The 21,079-nt window shown below is 33.4% G+C and overlaps 1 protein-coding gene across 1 annotated transcript; it reads right to left on the reverse strand.

Moving 5' to 3' along the window:
- Positions 1-2,139: 2,139 nt before the first annotated feature.
- LOC108344133 (uncharacterized) lies at positions 2,140-6,358 on the reverse strand. Its single transcript, XM_017582600.2, has 4 exons — positions 5,197-6,358; positions 4,436-4,831; positions 4,237-4,337; positions 2,140-3,662 (listed from the first exon to the last, which is right to left on the reverse strand). The coding sequence occupies exons 1-4, from the start codon at positions 6,326-6,328 to the stop codon at positions 2,190-2,192; spliced, it is 3,102 nt and encodes a 1,033-aa protein (XP_017438089.1). The 5' UTR covers positions 6,329-6,358; the 3' UTR covers positions 2,140-2,189.
- Positions 6,359-21,079: the final 14,721 nt, after the last annotated feature.

Below are 21,079 nucleotides of genomic sequence, written 5' to 3' on the forward strand. Positions count from 1 at the left end.
TTTCCTGATTAGATTGTGAAGTCTGTGAAAGTGTCTTTGGAGAAGGTTCTCTAGATTTCCTGTTTCTTCTTGTCCTTCTGCTGTTCTCTAGTCCTTAAAGGAGAGGTTCTGAACTTTTTATGCTTCTCGTCCTAATAGTATCTTGCATAAACTAGACACAAAACCCTAAAAAGCACTGTTAGCACAAAAAAATAAAAACAAAACAAAACACAAGACTAAAAAAATAAAGATAAAGAAAAATAAAATAAATAAAAAAATTAAGTCAAAGTTAATCAAGAATCATACAAATAGAATAGTTTAAACTGTGAGTCCCCGGAAAGGACGCCAAAAACTTGTTGAGACTTCGGCAAGTGTTCCAAATTGTGCAAGAAATATAACATGCTAAGACCAAGTATCGTGTCCCAAGAGACTCTCGGCACTAGACAATTGTGTGATAACTCGATTAATTAAGACTTGGCACTAGACTCTCGTGCACCTTAGTTTCGCAGTGCCGCTGTGAAAAGCCACTTGTAAATTAAAACCAGGAAACCCAACTAAAATATAAGCAATTGATCAATGCAAAAAATGTCAACCTGTATTAAAACTGGTAGAAGATCCATATCTCAGTAACAATGGTGGATGTGAAAGAGATGAGGAGACGTTTTGAGTGATTGGGGAAGAAGAAGGAAGGATTTGGGAAAAACGTGACAAATATTTTAAAAAAAAAAACGTGGCATAGACCTGGTTCACCGTTAGCCACCTCATACAAAAACTTAACGTCGTTCAATTTTACAATTTTAAGGACTAAACATAAGAGTTTCAAAACTAAGAGGACTAAAATGAACAAAACTTTCGAATAGGGACTAAACCCAAAATCACGTATTTAATCCTAAATTTTTCAATCTGTCATATCAATCAAATTCTACACTACTTTTCACAAACTTTACTTTCAAATTCACTCTCACTTACCTTAAAATCCACTCAAATAAACAACAAAATAATTTACCTTCAAATCCTCTCAAATTCATTTAATAATTCTCCCTCAAATCTATTTAAATGAAGAAAGTCATAAAAATGATTAAAAAACTTCCATCTGTTCATAAATATCCAAAATCGAATCCCATACCTAATTTTTTTCTTCATATAGTTACCAAAGTAAATAGGTTTGCTAAAATATTTGCATATGCCGAATAATGTCATTTTATCAGTTTTTTATCCATCTCAAATAAAAGTAAATTTCCTTGTATATTTTAGTTAATTTAAGATATATAATCCAATTGGTTAAATTATCCTCAATCCTCCACCAACCTTCGAGTAAGAAAATATATAATAAAATAAAATAAAATAAAATCGTGAATCAAACAACAGTACAAGTTAAAAATAATAGTAAAAGAAAAAATGAGCTAAATGGAAATTATACAAGTTTGACGAAAAGTGGAAAGATGTATAAAGGTGTATAGAAGGAAAGAACATTGATGAAAAGATGAAGCTTCTCACCTCAACTGTGCTCAAGCTGAGATGCTACCAAACAATGCTGTGAAAAACACTGCTCCACTCAACTTCATTTCCCATTAACACACTTTCAATTCTTGGATTCTTTTTTATTTTATCAGACTTACCTCTCAGCCACCACCAGCCGCCATTTCCACAACCAACTCCTATGTCTACTTCTGCCCATTTCTACCTTCCTCACTCCTCACAAACACATCTAAAATGTTCAAATATTTATGCATTTATTTACTTTTTTTTTACTGCCTTGTTCTTAATTTTACTCAATATTACTTTATATTTTATTTTTAACTTCTGCGACTAAAAAGATGACGAGTGATTACATTAAATTAGATAAATAAGACTGCATTCATCTTTAATGTTGTATGAAAAATATTTAACACTTATCTGTACGAAGAAAAATTATGCATTCGGAATTATTCAATTTACTTTTAAACTAAAAGTTTCTGAATAAAGTCAAGCTTCCAATGATGAAAAACAGACACATTCCAAAGAAAAAAAATATCCATAACAAATAACATTATTTGAAAAAAATCATTTTCCCTTTCAAATTCTCAAATTCTCAAATCAAATAATATCCAATGCCAAAAAAGTTACATAATAAACCCCGACCCGAACCTAGACCAACAACGACATTATTCTCTCGTCACATTAAATTAAAACCAACCAACCAAACAATGCCTTTCCATTCTCATCATCAATCACATCATCATGACTCCCCCGGCGGCGGATGACAGCGACGACTGCAGCTGCAGCAGGTGGTGGTAGCAGTCCGCCGCCGTGGGCCTCTGCTCCGGGTTCTGCTCCATGCACCGATTCTGCAACTCCCTAAGCATCTTCGGCACCCCTCCCAACCCACACGTCCTAATCAAGTTCCCCACTCCCCAAACATCCACCTTCACCCCATGCAACCCCCGTTCCATCTCCGGCGCGTGCCCACCACGCGTCCCTGACACGTGTCCCTTCAGCTCCGGTGCTCCCGCCGCCTCGTCAAACCCACACACAAACCACTCCTCCCGATCCCTCCGCCGCATCACCTTCTCCCACTTCAAATCCCTATGCATGAACGACAGGTCGTGTAACGCCACCATCGCCTTCGTCACGAACTTCAATGCCTCCACCAACTCTTCGCAGTTTCCCGGCTTCACACGGCACCCTCTTGGCTTAAACGACAACCCCAGTTCCCTCTCCGAAAAACCCACCAAAACCTCTGCATGCGGTATCCTGTGGTCCAGAATCTCATAAACCTCCTTCACCGCCATCCACTTGCGCTTCTCCATAAACACCCTCGTGCACGTACTCGGCGTCACCTCCGTCACCACCCCGTTACCGTAGCAAACCCTCTCGAAATCACTGTACGTAAATCCCTTGCAGTTGCTTATACTCGCGCAACGCTTACTCAACAACGCTAACAACAACCCTATTCTGAAACACGGAACCAAAGCCTTCAGCTTTTCCACCGGGGTGGTCAAGTTCACTTCGTGTAAATCGGTGCGGTTGATTATTCCATCCTGCGACCTACTCAGCGCGCAAAACGTCACAGTATTGGCCACCGCGTAGTATCCGAGAATGTACGGAAGATCCATGTATGTCCACATGAGTTTCCCTACTAACGTCGTTGATGGATTGGGTTGCGACTCTTTCAACTGGTGCGTTTCTTCGCCTCTCCAGAGAGAGTAATTGTTGACGAAACCGGTTACGTTGGGCCATTGGTCTTGCAACATGGACTGGTTCGTCGATTCTGGTGGCGGTGACGTGGGTTTTCGTATTAGGGTGAGTTCTTCGGGGCAGAACTTTTGGATGACGCGGTTGATGCACTCGTCCCAGAGGGGGATGAAGGAGTCGCGGCTGGATGATGCAGCGAGGGAGAGGCTAGGGTTGTGGATGCGGATAATGGGGCCCACGATGTCGTACATTATGGTTCTGCAGTCCAAGGGCTCGGGTGTGGTTGTGAAGAAGAGTTCCTTCCCTTGGGGAAGTTCCTCGTACACATCTCTTCGGAGAGGAAAACGTAGGTCTTCCGGTGGTGGCTCTTGTAGGTGGCGCCTTAACTCGTAGAGACTTGGGAGGGTTTGTGGGGACGCACGTAAGAGACATTCCATGTAGTATTCTGTTGGGTCTCGAAAATCCAATGTAGCAATCGCTGCAACACCAACGCAAAATATAATAATTCTCTGATCAATTTCACATCACAATGCAACTATAAGAAACTTGGTATACTACTCCTTCAGGGTGTTTAAAACTAAACTTCCAAACTGATTCTTAAACTACCTTTAAGCATTCCCTAGTGAAGTTAAGCAAATAAAAAGCATGTCCCAGACAGATCTTTAATACAGCTAAACACTGTAATTTCTAAATTACAATGAAAAAGGAGTGTTTCAAACAAGTTAATAACCATTCAATGCTTTAAGGACTAGTTAAATTGCTTTATTACTTTTGGGTTATCTAACTGCATTGAGAAACAATTAAATAACCGACGACAAAACTGATACTGTTCTACGATATTTATTAATTAAATTAATGTTTTTGAATGGTTTGTCAATGTTTAAATTAAAAGAAAAAGTATATTTGATAATATTAAGAACATGAAATAAGCTCATACTATGATTAATCAAATAGGAAAGATAATAAGTTATCAAAAAAAGAAGAATGATTGAGGTCGGAATGTACACTTTCGTTGCTAATACTGAAAGTTTGCTTCTATTTTCTAAATTTAACATATCAAATTAGAAGTTATTTAGAGAGTACTGGCTCGAACATGGAATGAGGGTAGTGACCACTGGGAAAAAGAGAGCACTCACATCTAATGGGAAGTGCTTTGGAGGGAAGTTGGACTCTTTCAGCAAAACCTGGGAAAGAGGGACAATGAAACAGTTAGATAGAATCCTAGAATATGTAAAACAAGGCAAACGTAGTTAAATTTAAGGAAACAGGTTTGGTTTGGCACCAGAAGAATCTGAGGCTGGGGAAGACTTTCTTCTGCCAAAAACTTTGACTTGCTGTCCGGAAACGAATCTGTCAACAGAAAAACCTTTCAGAGGCCCATCTTCGAAATATTCCATAGGACAAGGCACCATGGCCTCATCAAAGCAAGTGAGTTCATCCGCGTTCAGAAAGCTAGAAGATTGAAGCCTCACTCTCCCTCTATGTATTTCTCCTTCTTCTGCCCATAAACTCACTGATTCCTCCCATGTCATTCTTATCTTCCCTATTCTACGGAGCTCTTTAGATGATGAAGAAGAGCCTGAAACGTCCACGAGTGTGTCTAACCCTAATAAACCCCCTCTTGAGCCATGGAAGAAAGGTTCAACCCCACTTGTTATGGCCAATTGTTTCGTTGTCCCTGCAACAATGACAAGGTGGGTGAATAAAAAGACAAACTTGGAAAATCGATAACGTTTTCATTTCTCATTTTCTAATGCATTATTCTTCCCTATAAGGGTGGGAAACAGTGCTTGTAGACGCAAAAGTCAGAGAATCGAATGAAAAATACTGTTCCTTTGAATCCTTCATGAATCTATCAGAATCACTGTGCATTCCATAAAAGGGAAAAAGATACAAAAGAAACTAAGAACAGAAACTTTACTATGTGTGAAATTACGTTAGCAAAGTGCATTGAAGATTAGGTGAAGGAAAAGTGGAACTGAAATAAAACTAAAAAGCAAGATATTGTGATTTCCCACTTTGATGCTTCAACTATCTACAAACCTGAGAGAGGGGTTTCATCATCTTTGAAGGGTCGAGGTGGTGGTGGAAGAGCTCTTGCAGCAGCAAGAGCCGTTCTAGCTTCGTCTCCTGACACAAAAGATGAACCTGCCCTGCCTTGAGAAGATCTCATTCTGGACCCCATGAACTGTGCAAGTTCTTCAAAAACATCTTCATCAAAAGAAGCCGGGAGTCTGTGTAACTTTCTCTCATACGGTGAAAGCCTGAAATAACTCTTCCCAATTTGTTCCCTTTCACCCCCTCTTTCCCATTCGTATACTTTTCTGAACTCACCTAACATGTTATCCCATTTAGTGCCTGCCGTTTTAGCATCTCTATTGACCCCATGCCTCTTGAGAAACTCAGCCACTTCTTTATCCTTATCAGCCCTAGTTTTCCCCCTTGTGATTCCCAATTCCGCTTGATGTTGTTGTTCTGCCCGTGAAGAAGATTCAGATCCACCACCACCGCCTCCTTGGTATTGTTCCTTCCAAGCCCTTGCCAGCCACAGCATTTCGTTGGGCTTCCAAACTGGGCTCACATATTTCCCCTTTCTGAGTTGCTGGTGAACTTGCTCTCCCTCTTGCTTGCTCCCTTCTTGGCCAGAACCTCCCGAGAGCAATGGGAGAGAGTGAGTTGGAGACGAGGAAGTGTCTGATGAAGAAGCTGTTTGTGTTTGGGGTTGTTGTGGATTTGGTGAAGTGTGCGTGGTTGGTGAAGGGCTTGATTCTGTGGTGGGAAGCATGGCCATTTGGGACTGTTTTGGCTGCGCAGGAGGGGAAGGTAGAAGCTGCTTCCATTGTCCACTGTATCTGGGTCTCTTGGGGTTCAGCGTCTCAAACTGAGGCTCATAGGGTGAAGAACTTGCACCGCTTGAAACATACAAAGGACTAGAAATGAAAGGAGGTGCTCCAGTCACAACCACAACCGGTGATAATTGTTGATGGTGGTGGATTGGCCTAACTTCTGTGATAGCTTCCTCACGTGGGGCTTTAGGAGAAGATGAAATTTGCTGAGTTTGTTGTTGTTGTGTTTGTTGTTGCTGCTGTTGGTGTTGGTGGTGAAGGTGAGATTGAGGTTGCTGTTGTTGAGGCTGTTGTTGCTGCTTCTTGGTTGTGTCTCCCTTGTCGCCCATTATGGAGTAATGGGCCCTATCAAAGAAGGGCTTTTGACAAGAGAATGAGACACAAAGAAGGAAGTTAGGAATCGGAACAAGTGTGGTAGTAGTAGTGACAAGGAGGTGGCTATGCTTGCATTGAAGTTGAACTAGGTGGGTTGAAGTTTTTTTCAATTAATGGGGGTGTTTGTTTTTTCTATTTGTTGGAGTTGTGGGTGTGACATGTTCTCAAAAGGGTTTTGAATGCGCTTGTTGCCTTGATAGATGGATGATGGCACTTCTGCCATATCTTCAAAAGGGAAAGTCACAAAGTAGAGAGGATCGCAGCAAGCAAAAGCAAACATCCGAAACTATGAAAAGTAGCAACAGAAAGGAGAAAGAACTAAAAAGTCAAGAGAGTGTGTGGGAACTGCCGTGAATAAGACGGTTCGGTCTGTGTTTTTTATTTACCCTTTTCTTTTATTATCATTAACCTTTTGTAATTAAGTGTAGAAGCAGCACCGTTGTTGTTTTGATGTGTCATTCTTGACAAGTTAAAGAGAGAGAGAAAGGGATGCAGTGATGTGTGTGGTGTGGTGTGGTGTGTGGTGTAAGTGCATGATTAGAGAGGGGTGTGATGATTGTACTAGCTCTGAAAAATGCGGCTCTAAGAAGAATTTACATTTTTTTACTTTTAGAATTTTGCATTTATGTTGTGTTTTGGGGATGAAGTTATTGGTTAAGTAACATCATTGAATGTATGTTTGTTGTTATGTTTTTTGTGATGTTTGAGAGACAACGATGTTGATGTTCGTTCCGCGCAGAGTGAGGGAGTGGAGACTTGAGTGTGCGAGTGAGGTTTATGGAAAAATGGGATAATTAGTGAGTGTTGTTTGTTTTTGGGGTTTGTGACAGTAAGATGGAGACTTCACGAATCGATGCCTCTGCCCCAATACGAGACTTTGCTTATGACTATTTTGGCTTTGTCCTATTTTTCTCCCTTTTCTTTTTCTTTTTTTTCAAATACAAAATTTTCTCCTCCACCTGTCTCATTTCCATTTCTAGGGTTTTCTTCCATTGCAAGCAAGTACTGTTACTGGGTATAGTTTTACTCCTTCACTGCTTCAAATAAAAAAATAACACATTGTGAATAGTTCAGCCAAAGCTAGCTTCTACCATGCTGGGAATTGAGAATTTAGTGTGTTTGTATTCTTTTCTTGAGTTTCACATTTATGTCTTTTTAAATTCATATAGCAAATAAAATGAAGTTTAAGTTGTACTAATTCAATTTATTAGAACAAGTGAAGTGTCTCTGTCCTTGTATTAATTGTATAGGTGTTTGAGTAAGAATTTTAGGTTCAAACCCCACTCAGCACACTTTGTCAATTTCTAACTTTAACTATTGCACCGAAATATGCTCTCTTTTTTTTCACCTCACTTTGCACAATTTTGTGTGAAAAATGTCTTTCAACATTGCATTTTTCTATTTTCTAAAATTTATTGCACTTTTTTCTTATAATGAAGAGACATTGACTATCAAATGTAAATCCATGATCTTGTGCATAATATGTAATTTTCCTATCACTAAGCCTAGTGGATTCATTCTTATATTCTATTATGTTTACATTTTTATAATCCCACTATTTTTTTATGATTATATTTTTCACTTTTCCCACTTTTTCAATTTTATTTATTTATTTTATATATTCAATATTCCTTCCCTTCAAGTGAAATTTTAACTATTAAACATTCTATGTACAAATATTATAAGCAGATAATACCCCCTAAAAACTTATATTTAAGTCATATAAGGAGTAAAGGTTAAAATCTAATAAGAACAATGTCAATGTATTCTGGAAAAAAAAAAACCTCTCTCAATTCCTTTATTAATATAGTTTTTTTTTAAAAAATAGTTTTTCTATTTTATTTATTTTTCTCAAACTATACTAACAGAAAATTGAAAAAAAAAACAAGAAAAATCTTGACCATAGTATTCACTCTTCATCCACTGATATGATGGAGATTTTGGACTATTACTGTATATTTTGCTTCTTCATTATTAGGTATTTTTACTATTTTTTTATTAGAGTATTCCACATCATTTCTTCTGTTTTTGCTATTTTTTCCATTTTTCTAAATAAACTATTTGTCCTAACTTTTAAAACCAACTTGGATATTATTAAGGTTTTATATCTATGACATATACATCAATTAATTATATCATCTCTGTAAAAATATTATCTTTCACTTTTTTTCCTTACAAGGTTGTAAATTTTATTTTTTTGCATTTTTTCCTCTCCAGTTCAAACAAATGCAAAATAAATAATAATTGTGGTTGATGAAAACAAAAACAAAAAATCTGATAATTGATTATCATCATCTTCTTTATATTTCAATTATCTTACTATCATAATTAATTATTTTTTCTCATCACTAATATGATAGATAACAATAGGTCAGTAAAATGCAAAGAAAGAGAGTGTAAATATATTTATTTGAAAAGCATGGTTAAAACAAAATTTATCAAGAAAAGTTGTTAAAGATGTTAATAAAAGTGTGAACTTTTGTAGTACCTATGAGTAGTCTTACCCTAATACTCATTCTTGTCTTGTTTAAAAATGACTAGAACACAAATTTTCTACTTTGGCAGCATCTCTTAAACTAAAATCCAAAACCCAACCCAATGACATTTGTCTGCCAATACCCAAACAATTTTTCTTTTCTTACTCCTGCTTTCCTACAAGTAAAACTCTATACACCTATCAAAAATTCTTAAAATTATACATTATAAATATAATTTTCAATATATATGGTGTGAAAGTATTATATCTATTTTATCAATAAACACAAGCACCATATGAATATATTTTAAATATTTATGATATTATATTAGTAGGTGATAATTATTATTGAATTAATATATGAAGTAAATTCTATTTATTAAGTTATATTTATCTAAAATTTATATATTGTTATAGGTAATTATTTAAATTTTAAAGTAGTAATTAAAAGGATAAAATTAGAAAATCAATTTTAACATTGAAATAAATTTTAGTTATTGAAATAAAAAATGTTATGTAAATAATTTTTTTATTATAAATAATTATTTAAATTTAAAAAGTAATTATTAAAACTATAAAAGTATAAATACTATTTTATAATAGTAATTATTTGAATTAAAAAAAGCAGTTACTAAAATATAAAATTGAAAATATTTTATTATGAATAATTATTTAAATTTTAACTATTAAAGTTGTGTTTATGATGGTCTTTATATATGGATTATTTTTTATCCTAATTTATTAGTTGCATTATAAACTTTTAACATAGATTATTTTATATATATTCAACCTGAACTGGCAAATTGAGGTAGATGTCATCCATCTAAGAAGTTTAAATATTATTTATAAGGCATAATCAATATGTAATTTATCATATTTTTTTTACATTAATTGTGGTTCTAACTATCAGAGGAAGATTGGGCTAGCTTTTTTGGTAAGTTGTATTTTATGTATTTTCTCCTATAAATAAATAACATTTTTTTCTTTTTAAACAGAACTTCCAATAGTTGAATATATATATATATATACATATATATATATATTATAAAATTTAATTTAGTTGAGATATTCTACAAGATTATATTAGAGAAATTTATAATCAATGAAATATTAATTATCTATATAAAAGATTTTGTATATTGTTTTATCTAAATATAAAACTTTTAAGTCATATTTGTATTTATAATATATTTCAACTAAATGAATGTTTAAATTACAAACAAAAAATAAATAAATGAAATTAATTCATTCAAGTTAAATCAATCCTAAAAATTAATATATAACATTTTAAGTTATTCTAAATCTTAAAACCAAAACTTAACAATTAATAATTTCTAATAAACAGAGAAAAACTACAATAGCTCTGTTAACCCAGAATTTAAAGTAAGTCATCCCTACTTTTAAGAATTTGTAAACCCACATGAAGTATTATCTACATCAGTCGCACTAATAAAAATATTTGTAACACGTTCAATTAAGGTTGACATGATATTTTTTAATTGTTTCAAACATTACATAAGTCAACAATAAAAAATGAGAGTGATTAATTTACAATATATTTCTTAATTAAATTATAAGTTTATTTATCTTATAAACTTTTAAGTCTAGACTATTTTTTTAAGTAATGAATAAAATCTCACTAAAATATTATTTTTTGACGAGTGAGCGTGATTAAAACGGAAATAGAGGAAACTGGTATTAAGACAATGAGAAAACAATATTGTAAAAGTGAGATGAGAACAATAAAACTTGTTATAATATTAGATTATCACCTAAAACATCAATTGCTAAGCCATTGTACTACCAATAATGTAATACTCTTCATACTACATCCATTGCTACTTAAAATTTATATAATATTGTTTCTTTTTTAATAATTGATTTAGTGTGTGATAATTTATTTATGAAAATATTATTGTATATGCTATGTCCATTACTTTTATAATATTTTTGGTTTAAGAATTAATACAGTGTAAAGTGTGTTGTAAAAAATTCATAAATTTATGGAAAAAAGCTTTTTTTAAGTGTATAGATTCATTCTTTATTAAAGATTTATCTACAGTGTATTACGAAAGTTTCCAAAATATAACACAAATTTTTCAAAATTTTTAAAAATATCAGAATTAGTAAATAATTCTAAAAAAAATATACTCAAGATAATATAAAAAAAGGAAAATAAAAGAGATGAGAGAATGTGAGATCATAAAATGTAGTTCGTGATTTGAAGAAGCACAAAACACCTATTTATAGGTCGAGGAGAGCTTACGAGATATGTTAAATCCCATGCGGAAGACTTTTCGCACCTTGTAGTAAAAGGTGAGCAACAATCTCGTGAAACTTACGACTACAATTATTTGGGTCATGTGGAGGAGGAATCGTCCAACAACAAGTCTATTGTGACGAGCTTAGCTAACAAACAAGCTCTACCAACACATAAGCTTGGCTAACACGAGCTCGACCAACACGAGCTCAACCAAAACAAGTTCGACAAACTGAACTAATACGAGATCAACCAACATAAGCTTGACCAACACAAGCTTAACCAACACAAAAAACAAACCATGATACTTTTACAATATATTTATAATAAATATTTTATAACAATCCCTCACATATTGCAAAAGACAAGAAAGAAAGATTGAAATATATAAAATCTTCGGTCTCATAAGATGTAATGCATTAAGATATAACAATCAAGCTCATTAATTCATATTTGATATGACAATAAATCTAATAATACTTGCTAATATACCTGCTAATTGTCCATTAATACGATATTCTTGTGCAATATGACCTGTCGGTCACTCATAAATAGCGTATATTCGCATTTAATATGGTCATTAAACGTATTAATTGACCATTAATGATATTTACCTTTTCCTGATTAGTTTGTCTTACCGTGGGTCGGTTGCCAGGTATAGTACACTTTGTTTAAACGAAAATTCATACACCACATAGAATATTAAATAGAGGAATGAACATAATTCATTAAAAATTAATTTAATACTATATATCAGAACTAATAAGTGACTTGTATCTTATTTATGGGATCTCCAAGCACAAAGGTTGAGTTATCATCACTTGTTTATTTACAAGTGATTTCAGTCCCATTTTTCTTGATGTTTTAAAAATAATATTTCTTCATAGAGGTTTTGTCATAAAATATGCTAGATTTTATTATGACTTGATATAATTAGTGAAAATATTCTAATTTTTGAAAATTGTTTCACCAAATTATGTTTCACTTCTATATATATCTCTTCTTTTCATTGTGATTTTTGTTTTTAGTTATAGTTATTTTTTATTGACAATCATGACGAATTGATATCGATAGAATTGATTTTCATTTCTAGTAGAATGTTTACTGATAAATTTTTCAATTACTTAGTAAATCACTATAAATCATTTTGAGAAGAAAAAATTCAGATTCCATTGTTAAATTTACAATAATTATTTATTTTTTTATCTATATGTAATCACACCACTTTGAAGTATGCTTACATAATGTTTTTAATTTGGACAATAAATTTACTCTCAATTTAAGAATTAATATTGTCTAAAGTGTGAATTTACACTTATGGAAATTTTTCTTTGGGTTGTCTTTTTGCGATTGATTGTGATGGCGCAAGATTATTTTCCTCAATGTAATGTACACCTGTGGGACTCTTTTCCAGAATTTTAATTAAGTGTCTTTTTTCTTAATTTGTCGTTTTCTCCTCAGAGCTGTTTAATGTTTTGTTATTTTAAGTTTTACTGGGAGCCTTTTTAAGTGCTGTCCTTATCTATAATTTTAATTTTTAATTAAAGTAAATTTATATTTATATGATGAATTTAAGAAATGTGACATCACTAATATATCTTGTCAAATTGAAAATATTTTGTGTTCATGATAAGAATATCAAGTTTGAAAATTGAAGAGATTCAATAATAACTTACACTTCGATATGTTTAAATTTTGAATGGTTTTCATACCATACTGTATGGTATTAAGACAGACAAATTTAAATTTAATTTAATTTTACAAAATTAATTTAATTTAATATAATAAAATTCATTATTATTTATGTATAGTGTAATTAATATTATTAATAACTAATATAAAATCTCCAACCATTTTCAATATTTATTAATGATTTATGTTTTCTTGAAAAGATAACTTAAAATAAGTAGTATTCTTTTTCTGAGTACATTTATCTTTCAAATAATAGATAATATTTCTGAAAACAAAATATTTTATTGTATCGAAATTTAATAGTTAAAAATTTAGATATAAAAGAGTTATCAATCTACACTAGTGGAGATAAAGACTTTTAACGTTTGTTATTTAGGGCTTTTAATGTGTGATTCTGCACTGACGTCTTACTGGGAAACGTCAATGTAGACGTCGGATAGTACAGGTCAGACGTTTATATAGAGGTCGGATAGTACAGGCCAGACGTCTATATAGACGTCTGACTCTGGACGGCCGACGTTTAATATCCTGGACGAATATTGACTCTGTAGTCCATTAGACGTCTGCATGTGCACCGTTCAGAAACACAAGAATCGCCAACCAAAAACGCTCAAAATCGTCGGCCAAGGACACACGCAAAACTGCACCAAAACGCAACAAAAACGCATTATAATCGGTTTAAATGGAAGATAATTCATCAAAGAGTAGTGTAATAAGAGTAAAACTAATTTTAAACAGCACAAAAAAGAGAAAACGAACCTCAAAAGCTATGGTCGTGGAGAGGAAGAGATGAACATTGAGTACGCGTAATTGTTGCCTCGCGTTCACGGTTTTGGTAATAGCAGACGTTTAGATGTCGGGCCCCCTCCTAGCCGACGTCTAAATGACTTTAAAAGTCGGGACCTCTCCTAACCGACGTCTAAAGGGTTTAAAATATAATTTTAGTGGACACATTAGGCGTCTAAGTTAGGAGAGGCCTACGTCCAAATAAGACTTTAAATGTCAGTGTGGCGGGATCGGACATCTAAATGGTAACTTTTGGAATTTTGACTACCTCATCGGCGTCCAATGGTGGGCCCCAACGTTTAAATAGGTCTTAGACGTCGGGTATCCTGAACCCGGACGTCTAAAGCCAATTAAAATATTAATACTTTTATTCATTCGTCTATTTTTGGCGTCCAATTACAGGGCCTACGTTTAAATAGGTCTTTGACGTCGAGTATCCTGAACCCGGACGTCTAAAGCTGATTAAAATATAATTATTTTTATTCATTTGTCTATTTTTGACATCCAATTGCAGGGGACGACGTTTAAATAGGTCTTTAGACATCAGGGACCCCCCAGCCAACGTCTAAATAGTGATTTTATTACAACAATACCACCGGTCATTTTTTACGTTGGATATTCGGTGGTCAGACGTCTAAAGGGTGACGTTAAAGGCATTTTCTACACTAGTAGTATTATGATCTATCAAAATTTGAGCTTATTTCTCATTCTTGTTGAATCTCAAATTGAATTCTCTCAAAAGACACAACATTCATATCAATAAACTCTTGTTTATTTGATGACAAGCTACACTTCTTTTATTGTCATACTCTTTAGTTTCATGGCGTGTAGTGCACCCAAACAGGTGAAGATGCATTTTGTTGTTCATTAATTATAAGAAACAATGGAACACATTTGGAAGACCATACTCATTTTCGCCCCAAGATTTCTTATTTAAAAGCAAAGCTCAATAATCTTTAGATTCCTCAAAGAGTATTGTGAGGATAGAATCATGTTGACTAGTGACTAAAAGACAAATCTTACTAAGACTATTGTTTCGGTTGAATGAGTTGAGGATCGGTCATTCTGTTAGCTTACTCCTATCTCGATTGTCCATGTTAGGAACGTTCCAAAACCAATTGGTGTTTGACATACAGAAGACACTCAAGTCAAATATTTTTTTCAATCAAGAAAGTTTCCATAAATTAAATTATGTCAAGAGTATCTTTATTTGAACATCAAACTTATATTTATAAAGTTTATGATAATCAAACTTATTAATTGATCATTATTAACCGTTAATGTATTTGTTAACCATCAATTAATGACCATTATACTATTAATTAGTTTTTAATTACCTTCAATGGGAATCTGTACCAATCAACCACGCCCCATCTGTTAGTAGCTACACACCAAGTAGATTCCTCAATAATCTAAGTATTGTCTTAAAGAGTATTGTCCTAAGTTGAGAATATAATCATATTGACAAGTGACTTAAAAGAAAAATCTCACTAGATTATGAATTTTAATTTCAATATTTGAAAAATTAACAAGAAAATGATAAATAATCTCAAAGACCAAAAAATGAAGAGATGAATCATTAAATCCCAGCAGCAGAACAACTTGTGTTTGTTGGCACTACAATACTAGGTTGCAAATTTCCCTACTTAATTCTTACATCTACACCACTGATTCACTTGTAGCCGAGGAGGAGGAGGCTAACAAACAACGGTGTAGATATTAACTATGTTGTCCATTATTTTAACTAACGTTCTTCGTAACATAATTGTCTCTCTTTCTGAATTACCTGGTTCCAATTTAATTAAAGGTCTCAAATTTAAATATTAAAATTCTTTTTATCATTGATTAATATCATGATAATCCTTCCCAATTTAAAAAAGATTATTTTTTATAAAAAAAATACATGTGGTATGCATAATTCTTTTCACTTATTAAAGTGAATATAAAGGTAAGTTAATTGGGTCTTAATTATGAAGCAGTAGGAGGCCGGCGCAGAGCTAATGCATAGTTAGCACACCAAAAACATAGCCAAAATCAAAATTCGGAATTGGAACTTCATCACTCATCACCACCTATCAAACCCTCTCTCTCTCTCTCTCTCTCTTTCTCTCTCTATCTCTATCTCTCTCTCTATCTCTATCTCTCTCTCTCTCTCTTTCTCTCTCTGCATGTATTCGTATAGGGTCCTAGTTATCACCAAGTATCTGTCACGTACTTCACAGACAATGGGTTATGGGTTATTTCTATAACATTAAACCCATTGGAGGAGTATGCCATCAACTTCAAACTACACACTAATCAATCAATAAGTGTTTCTGCTTCCTGTAGCCCCTACCTCTGTCTTTCAACTGCAAACACCTTCTATCATTAATCATTACTTTCACCACATCTTCATCATCAATCTATTATGAGATCGTTCATACATAATTTTGTGTCTTAAAAGCATAGTCTAGGGTTACATACATATGTAAACATTTGTTGTTGGAAGATGTATATTAATCCTTTAAACAGATTTCAAAATGTAAGGAATTAATTTTGGATTATATTGTCTAGATATTTTTAACTCATTAAATTTTAGCCTCTAAAAAAGTACTACATTCTACTCATGTCCAAAGCTGTATAAGAGACAGCTGCAGCACCAGCTGACGTACACGTCATTATTAATCCAATAGAATAGGAAAGGATATACCAAGTGTCGATGTTATGATTGGCATAACAATCTAAACGGAGAGCAGCCAAAGGATAACTTAAGCTGTATCAGAAACACTTTTTCGATCTTGTGTGTAGCTGTTTCTGTTCTGTATAGAGAGCTACCTCTGATTTTACCATCTCAATTCATGGTAAAATTTATATATATACATAATTATTTATGTTATTTTAACATAGTTGACAGTAATTATAGATATTATTTTTCTTGTCAGAAATCTGAGAATATAATTGCAATGGATTGATTGGTGGTATAAGCTTACGTAAGTGTTCTCTTTTATACACAGAGCTCTGTAGTTTTGGATGTCACACTCATCTTACAACCAACACTGCAGCGTATAATGGGGTAGAATTTTCAGTTAAAAAGTAAAAGCTGTTCGACATTATTTTAGTGTCACCATCTGTGACCTCAATCAATGTAATTGTTACAAATAATAATAAAATTGCTAAAAATTTATGGAGTCATTTGCAATTTATCAAATAAATCACTTACATAAAAGTTAACTTTTAGTTGTTTTATATTAAAATATAAAATAGGTAATCTAGAAAAGCTATAAAACGTGAATTTGTTGTGTGTAAAAATATTATAAAAACGTTAGAAGGTAAAGTATGTGTAAATACTATTTCTTCATTGTCCAAACTCAAAATTGAAGAAACGTACGCACCCAAAAAATCCCTCTGAACGGACGCCAGATGTCAAGCTGAGGGGAGTCAGAAATCAGATAGTGGAATGCAGGTGTCAGCAGAAGAGCGGACGTTCGGTTTTGACAAAACTGATTTTTCTGAAATTCGCGTCACACTCTCTGCATGCATCTTCTTCTCCAAACTCTGAATTTCTCAAATTCTCCTCATTCTCTCTAAAAGCTCTCCCTTCTCTCTACCAAAACTCACATTTTCTCTTCTCCGATCACCGTTCAGGCACCGTCGAAGCACTTCCGGCGTCCAGAGCTTCAGATTGAACCGAACGGTTTCGGGTTCTGAACTGGTAAGTTTTCTTCTCGTTAACCGTTCGTTATCTGGTACATGCACACCAAGTTCTGGTTGCATGGTTTCGTCTTGTCTGAGCCATTGTGGGTTTTCTGTTGTTTGGTTTAGTTTGAAGGATTGTTGAACGTAAGGGTAGAAGGAATTGTAGTCAGGCGAACCGTAATTCTGCCTCTAGGACGTTCATTCACGCTCAGAGGTAAGGGAAGCTTATTTAATTTAATATGTATGTTTACTATGCTGTATGAACGTTCGTTGATTTGATGATTGGAAATGAAATATGGTTGTACTATGTTCTGATGTACGAAATATATGAAATTGATATGATATAGATGTATGAACTTATGTAGTTAAATGTTGAGAAATTGAATTGAGATAAATGATTCCTAAGTGTGAAATTCCCCTATGAAAGTGTACGTTCGTTACTGAACAGTCTTTGACCGTTCGGTTTTCTAAGTGAACTTGGTTAGAATTGGATTCTTTCATTTGGGAAGAATCCTAGTTGAGGACGAGCGTCTTCGTGTTGTAATACTATGCTTTGGCATTCGGTCAAGTATAGTTGCGTCTTGGTATTCCGTGATAAGCTTAAGTATATATATCTCTATACGTATTTGTATATTTTAGTTATCCTTAAACACTACTCCAATATTATTTTAGTATATTTATCAAACCTCTTCTCTTTAAATTTAGTAGCATTAGGTCTTATACTAAGTGTTCGTCCTAAGCAAGTGTTTGGTCTTACACCAGGCACTCGTTCTAGCTTCTTAAGCTAAACTTCATAATAAGAGCGTTCGTTCAAGCCCACTAGGGTTCGCTCAATATAGTGTTCAGTCTTTGACTATCATTCAGATTTCTTGATACTAAACTCAATTAAGTTAAGTTTTCATAAGCGTTCGGTTTCTTCATGGGAATTATCCTAAGTCTTCTTCTTGGAAAGTCTCGAAGTGTCTGTATTCATTGGTTACAGCATAGAGCCATAGTACTGGCATGGTCATTTTGATGTTCGGTTGAAGTCCTCAAAAGTCAGTTCATCTAATTTACTCACTTTTTAATAATGCTCGTTCCATTCGTTTATTGTGATAATTGATTTTACTCGGTTTCTTTCTCAACCCGACAATACCTTTTAGTCTAAATCCCTTCTGGAACTGAAGACTTCTTAGTCTCGCTTCAAGTGTTCGGTCTCGTTCTAAATCAGTGTTGAACGTTCGGTATTAAGTACCCTTACGGATCGTCGTGAAAAATGTTTAAGTGAGATGAATAATAGTGAAAGATACGAGAATATGATATGGATAGAAATGTTGTGGATTATGGACGAGCGTTCCGGGGAGGAACGACTCATGAATGATTATTGAATTTGTAAAGTATGACTGTGGGCATGCTAAGCTGGTTGTTCATCCTGATGTTCCGTGAGTACTTGTCTTCACGTAGAAGAGGGTAGGTCATGTGCGGGAACGGCAGGAGGTCCTAGTCCTTAGGGGCACTTTGCACAGATAAGACTAACCTCGGGTGGCAGCTGTTGAGGGCATCCTAGTTACTACATCACTCGGGTGCACGAACGCCTGTAGCTACACAGATTTCATACAGTCTGGACAGTTGGTCTAGTAATAGGTTTTGTATGATACGTATGTTGAAATTTATCTTGTGTGATGGATTGTTTAAAATGTATGTTTATGCATGAATTAAATTACATAAGCTTACCCTGTGTTTTCTTGTGTTGTCTGGTTTTGTACGTCTGTCTTTGTCGTTGCAATGATCATCCGTGTGGATGTGAGCAGGAGGAGACGAGCTACTGGAAGAGGCGCTAGAAGAAAAAAATTTGGTAGAGGTAGAAGTGAAGACCGAACAATAGGACGTTCGGTCAGTAGTTTAGTATAGTAAGGTGGTCGTTCGATCATCTTCCCTTTTGATTTTATGTTGATCGTTCGGTATAAGTTTTGTAAACCGTTTGGTTAAACTTTCTTAACCTGTATAGTTAATTTTGTAACTCTTTTATGTAAGGCCGTTCGGCCATAAACGTTCGCTCTCTAGGGTAAGACTGATCTGAATTATTAGTAAATGTAATTACTCTATTATATGGTTTATACTGTATTTTTGGGATGTTACACATAAATTGAAATAAGATTTTTAATAATATAATCAAAGTTGAATCAACACTAATAAAGTTAATAACATTTTCTATTTCATTATATTATTAGTGAATATTGTATAAGTAAAATCATTATAAAAATATATAAGATTTTATGGGGATGGACTCACAAAGGACAAAATATTGCATGGATAAAGTAAAAACATATATGTAAAACCAAGAAAAAAAAAAAGCGAGCTAAGAGTAAAGGATTTGAGAATGTTTAACATGATTTTGGTGGGAAAATCGAAATGGAGTTTAGGAAGAGATGAGTCAAGACAATAGAAAGAAGTGTTGATGTCAAAGTATAAATAATAATTCATGGAAATGAAGAGATATGAAGAAAATATGTGAAGGAAGAAAAAGATTGATCCGATAGAAACAACCTGGAAAACAAAAATATGAAATAAAATAAAGTTCTAAAAAGATAAATGAGTAGGTAATTTTTTTCCCAAAGAACAAGGATATACATAAATTCCATTTTAAAGGAAGATACATTAAGGGAAATGAGATATTAGAATCATGACCAATGAATATGAAACATCTTTTAGAAAAGAGAGTGGTTTGAATGGGAAAAACGTGGTCACCACCATGATGCACAGCATTCAAATGAATAGTCTATTGAAAGAGAGAAAGATGAGGATATTTGAAAAGGGGAAGATAAACAAGTATACAATATGAAGTGATCATATAATATATTGTGAAATATAGAAATAATGAAGGAAAATGTAGTGTTTGACCTACTTTGGAAAATTAAAGCCTTGCCTACAATATGATTTTTTTTATATTTTGCATGACAAGTTATAATTAATAAACTTGTGTAATGTGTGGATTTAATGTAAAAATTGTTAGCAACTTGTTCTTTGCACATAAGATGGCTACAAACATATGGAAGATTTGTGACTTTTGGGTGAAACTATCATATGTACATCATAATGTAACAAGCTCACACTTAAGTCAATTTGAACACTTAGGTATGAACTAAAATTGCAACAAAGGATAACAATGCATGTGAACGACAATTATATGGTGTATTTGGAATCCAAAAAACAATGTTGTTTTTAAAAACACAAGAATCGACGACACTAACGTCTCTAGCTAAACCTAAAACATGATTGTAAATACTTAATAAAAAATAAAATATAATACTGTAGAAAATACTTTTAGCAATGGTTAAATTGAACTTAATAAAGTGGATTTTGCACCATCATTATATGAGTCGTCAAAAGTTAGATGAAATCTCGAAGGTTTGAAATTGTCATTAAATAATGGAAAACCACAACAACTATAGTTAAAATTGTCGTTAAAATGTATTAAAAACCATGATGGTTCAAGACCAACCGTCGTTAAAAAGCAAAAAACAAAAGTAATAATTAAAAAAGATAAGAACGAAAATGGTTTTTACTTAATTGTCGTTAAAAGCTAAATTAAAACAATAGTTCAATACCAACCGACGTTGACAAACAATAAACAAGAAGAATAATGACCAAAAAACAAAAATGAAAATGGTTTTTATTTAATGTAAAAGCTAGATTATATTTTTAAATACTAAATATATATATACAAAATTTATCCAAATACTTGGGTTTAATTGTACCCACAGGTGAGCAATGGGGGTATCTATTCACCATGTTTTTTTTCAAATAAACGGATAAAATAAAATATTACTTAAGGAA

Source organism: Vigna angularis, chromosome 8 (assembly GCF_016808095.1).
Source record: "Vigna angularis cultivar LongXiaoDou No.4 chromosome 8, ASM1680809v1, whole genome shotgun sequence".
NCBI lineage: Eukaryota > Viridiplantae > Streptophyta > Magnoliopsida > Fabales > Fabaceae > Vigna > Vigna angularis.